Source organism: Rutidosis leptorrhynchoides, chromosome 2 (genome assembly GCF_046630445.1).
Source record: "Rutidosis leptorrhynchoides isolate AG116_Rl617_1_P2 chromosome 2, CSIRO_AGI_Rlap_v1, whole genome shotgun sequence".
Lineage (NCBI taxonomy): Eukaryota > Viridiplantae > Streptophyta > Magnoliopsida > Asterales > Asteraceae > Rutidosis > Rutidosis leptorrhynchoides.
In genome coordinates this window covers 579,145,137-579,149,333 of record NC_092334.1, presented here as the reverse complement: position 1 = coordinate 579,149,333, position 4,197 = coordinate 579,145,137, and the positions used below count along the sequence as shown (strand labels likewise).

The 4,197-nt window shown below is 34.1% G+C and overlaps 1 protein-coding gene across 1 annotated transcript; it reads right to left on the bottom strand.

The window, feature by feature from the left end:
- Window positions 1-293: 293 nt before the first annotated feature.
- On the bottom strand, window positions 294-3,606 carry LOC139893242 (malate dehydrogenase-like). The gene is made up of 7 exons (XM_071876397.1): window positions 3,465-3,606; window positions 2,771-2,929; window positions 2,480-2,655; window positions 1,469-1,746; window positions 1,255-1,390; window positions 1,037-1,148; window positions 294-707 (listed from the first exon to the last, which is right to left on the bottom strand). The coding sequence occupies exons 1-7, from the start codon at window positions 3,505-3,507 to the stop codon at window positions 613-615; spliced, it is 999 nt and encodes a 332-aa protein (XP_071732498.1). The 5' UTR covers window positions 3,508-3,606; the 3' UTR covers window positions 294-612.
- Between the last annotated feature and the right edge of the window lie 591 nt (window positions 3,607-4,197).

Genomic DNA, 4,197 nt, shown 5'->3' with positions numbered 1-4,197 from the left:
CTATAGTGGCACTTCTATCAAGCTTCTGTGTAGTCCTCCAATGACACCAAATCTGTCTTCGAGCATTTTTTTTTACACCCTAAGTCCTAATTTAGACGATCCATCTTTTGTTTCTTGTGGGCCTTTTTGTTTATATTTTTCATTTGTTTCTAGAAAAGAAAGTATTAATTGTAAATGTTAATATCATAAAAAGAGACAGGTCATCCTAAACCAAGCAATAGCATATACACCATTATGGCAAATAAGCTAAAACAACATGTTGATACCTTTTTTTAAGAAGCTAAAAGAACCAAAGAAAAAGCTACAATTCAGTATTTAACGAGATTCAACGTCATAGTAAAAGATAGACCATGTTTATCACAATCAAACTGAAAAATACCACTTGCGTATAGTGCAAATGGCTACTCTGCTTATGACAATGGGGATTCAAAAATTCAAAGCACTCCGGCTACAACAGTCAATTATACCGCATAACAAACAGCATATCATCGATAATTTCGAAAGAAATTAAAGATGGTTTTATTTTTGGGGTAAACAGGAGCTGTTTGAAAATTCACACAAATAGTATGAGCATTTAAAGCACATGACTATAAGAGGAATTTACGAAAAAATTTATGTTAGGCAAGAGTATGCAAGGGCCTTTTCTTCAGTTAGCTCTTCAGCTGTCAAGTCCAGCTTCTTCCTTGAAAACTCATCAACGGAAAGACCTGATATACAAATCAACATATTAACGAGTAGAACCTTACAAAACATAGTCAAAGTTTGCTACAATTTGTCATTTGTCATAACTACAAATTTAAAAAAAAAAAAAGGTAAGAACTACTATAACATATCCAAATTCAAAATAGTATATTTACTTGTATAGCATTGCGTTACCCTTCATCGAGTTTTAGACAATTTTCTTGATTTAGTAAGGAATCGGTCATTTAGGATCACAATATTGTGGTAATAAATTAATAATACAAAATTCCTCCCAAACATATTCAAGCAAGCATCATGCAAATTGAATTGAACTACAGAAAAATTCAGTTTTCACCTTGAACAACTGACCATTCTCCATTGCGGCAGGTGACTGGGAAGGAGTAAATAAGTCCAGCTGGGACATTGTATGACCCATCAGAGTATACACCCATTGAAACCCAAGTTCCCTACAATTCGCATCACATGGTATACAAAATCAAAATAAAAAAACAACAGAAACGCAAAAACACAAGGCATGAACTATCAGTGTAAATCATGTACAATATTACTAACCTCTGGGGTCCCGCAGACCCAGTCGCGAATATGGTCACAAGCAGAACTTGCAGCAGAGAGTGCACTAGATAGCTTCCTAGCCTTGATGATCGCAGCACCACGTTGTTGAACAGTGCTAATAAATCCAGATTTTAACCTGAAAAACAAGCAATTACATGTGTAAGCACATGAAAATTCAGAATAAAAAAAGACCCATTTACAAAAGCTTATTTACCATTCGTCATCCTTAACGAGTTCTGGGACAGATTTATCTCCAGCTGATGTCTTGACAGTTGCGTGTGTGACATCAGGGTACTGAGTTGATGAGTGGTTACCCCAGATGATAACATTTTTTACATCTGAAACTTGAACGTTAAGCTTCTCTGAGATTTGTCCGAGAGCCCTGTTATGGTCTAGCCTTGTTAAACAGGTGATGTTCTTCTCAGGGATGGATGGTGCAAATTCTTTCAAGATCAAAGCGTTGGTGTTTGCCGGATTTGCAACAACCAAGACCTAAAAAAATAAATGAGACGAGCTTTATTAGAATGATATTACACTGGTTGTTAAAGTAAATTTCATTTTATATTTGTACACGCCAAAACAAACATTGATCAATCAAAGCACATATCACAAGGTAACCATTTATCCATCACATTTTTTTTTTCATTTTAGAGAAATCAGTGCCCACTAACATCACACCTCTTAAACAAAAAGGGAATTGCTAAACATAAGTGTTGCAGTAAGTTTCTTGAATGTCACTTTTCAGTGGAACGATAATAACACAGGTGTAGTTTCAAAAGATTGCTACTTGTAACTTTAAACACGTTTATTACCAACGTATGCTATAAAACAGTGTCAGCAAACTATTATCTGGGAAGGTAAAAGATAAGCGTGTTTCAACGATGTATGATATTAAATACGATCAAGTTTAACATGGAAGAATGAACTTAGTGGTAGCAGAATCATCAGGGATTCAGGGAAAATCATCCAAGTTCATGAATGCACTTTGATCCATTAACATCAAGTCCTTTATTGACTCGGTCACACCCATAGCAAAAAGCATGATCAACAAAAAGAAATCGCTCTGATTAAAAGGAGGACTAGTTTTCTCCTTAATTTTGGTATGCCAATAGAAATATGATTGTGTTTTTTTGACAGCTTAAATCGACTGTGGTTAGTCATCTTCCCACAGAAGACGAGATAAGTTTGGTTACAGCATAACATTACAATTGAAATATAAGCTCACCTTGCAGTTTGCTGCGGCATGCTTCTCAAGGGCAGAAGCTTGAGACTTGTAGATTGATACATTTTTGGACATCACATCTTTTCGTTCCATTCCTTCTTTCCTGGGAAACCCACCCACCATGACTGCTACATTCACACCTGTGCATGCCTCGACAGCATCGGTAGTAGCAACAACTCCTGATACAAACATTAAAATAAAACTACCAATATCAGAAATATGCGCAACTCAGCAAATAAAAAACAAAAATCATCAACAATAACAACAAAAAAAGCAAGTCAAGTAAATTAAGACCTTTAAGGAGAGGAAATGCAGCATCAACCAACTCCATTTTAACTCCATTCAAAGCCTCTGCAGCTGGTGGGATATCAAGCATGTGCAAGATTACAGGCTGGTCAGCACCCAGCATGATTCCTCTAGCAATCATAGGAACAAGAGCATATCCGATTTGCCCTGTTCAATAAAAAGGTTTTCAATTAGTATATTCCAAATTAACAACCGACCACATGATCCTTTAATACATTCATTGAAGTCACGCACGTTGTTGTAAAATCCAACAAGTCATAGATAACAAATTAACAACCGACCACATGATCCTTTAATACATTCATTGAAGTCACGCACGTTGTTGTAAAACGCCTAAACATCCCAAAACCCTAGTTCATCGATTTTCACTATATAAAATCACAAAAACCCTAGGTCACCGTGATCGATAACATAAAATTAAAAAAACACAAACTTAACAATTTAAGTCAACGATAAACTCAATTAAAACAAAATTAAGTTAGATCTAACCCTAATCAAAGTCAATAGATTACAAACACTAACGTATCACGAGTGTGTGATTACTACAACACTCAATTAGTAACTAACTATATATAAGTTGCAATTGTATAAATAGAAGTGATCAGATCAGATATATTGAATAGATAACAGCAGTTAACATATCAGATCCATAAAACAGTATCATTTCATTAAGATTATACACCTGCAGCACCAGTAACAAGGACACGAACTGGATCTTTCGCCATTAATGCAGATCTGAAGAGAGAAACAATTATAGAAATACGCAAATCGATAAAAACGAAGAAAATGGGAGCTGATAGTTGAGTATAAAAAGTGAGGATTTAGAATTTAGAATTGATATATAGAGGTGACAATGAGCCTCTCGAGATGATAGTTTATACGACGTCGTTTGGGATAAGATAATCGGTTTGATTTTTGGGCCACGTCAAAACAGCTCACGGACCTCACACCTGGCTTACTAGCACTACTTGTGGGCTTAGTCTTTTGTGGTAAACGAATTAAAGTTCTTTTATAATCAGTTTATATTTATATTAGTCACGGAGAGTAAATATTTTTGATGTAAACAATATGATTGAGTTAGATCGTTATATATCATAACTTATTATTTCATTGTTACGTACATGGTCTAATTAGATATTCCGTTACTATATATAAATTTTTCAATATATGATGCTAGTTAGATTTGGATTTGATAATTCGTACGAATAACTTGTGATCAATAAATATAAATATATTATGTTGTTTATAAGATTAATTACAATTACAATTTAATATACAAATTTAAGTTAATTTAATAGTAAACATAATAGCAAAGTGTTGGTTTTATGTGTCTAGTCAAAATAAAAAGGAATTTACACAACGGCTTTTAATTAATAGAAAATATAGAAAATGACTCGTTAATTAATTTTTTTCAA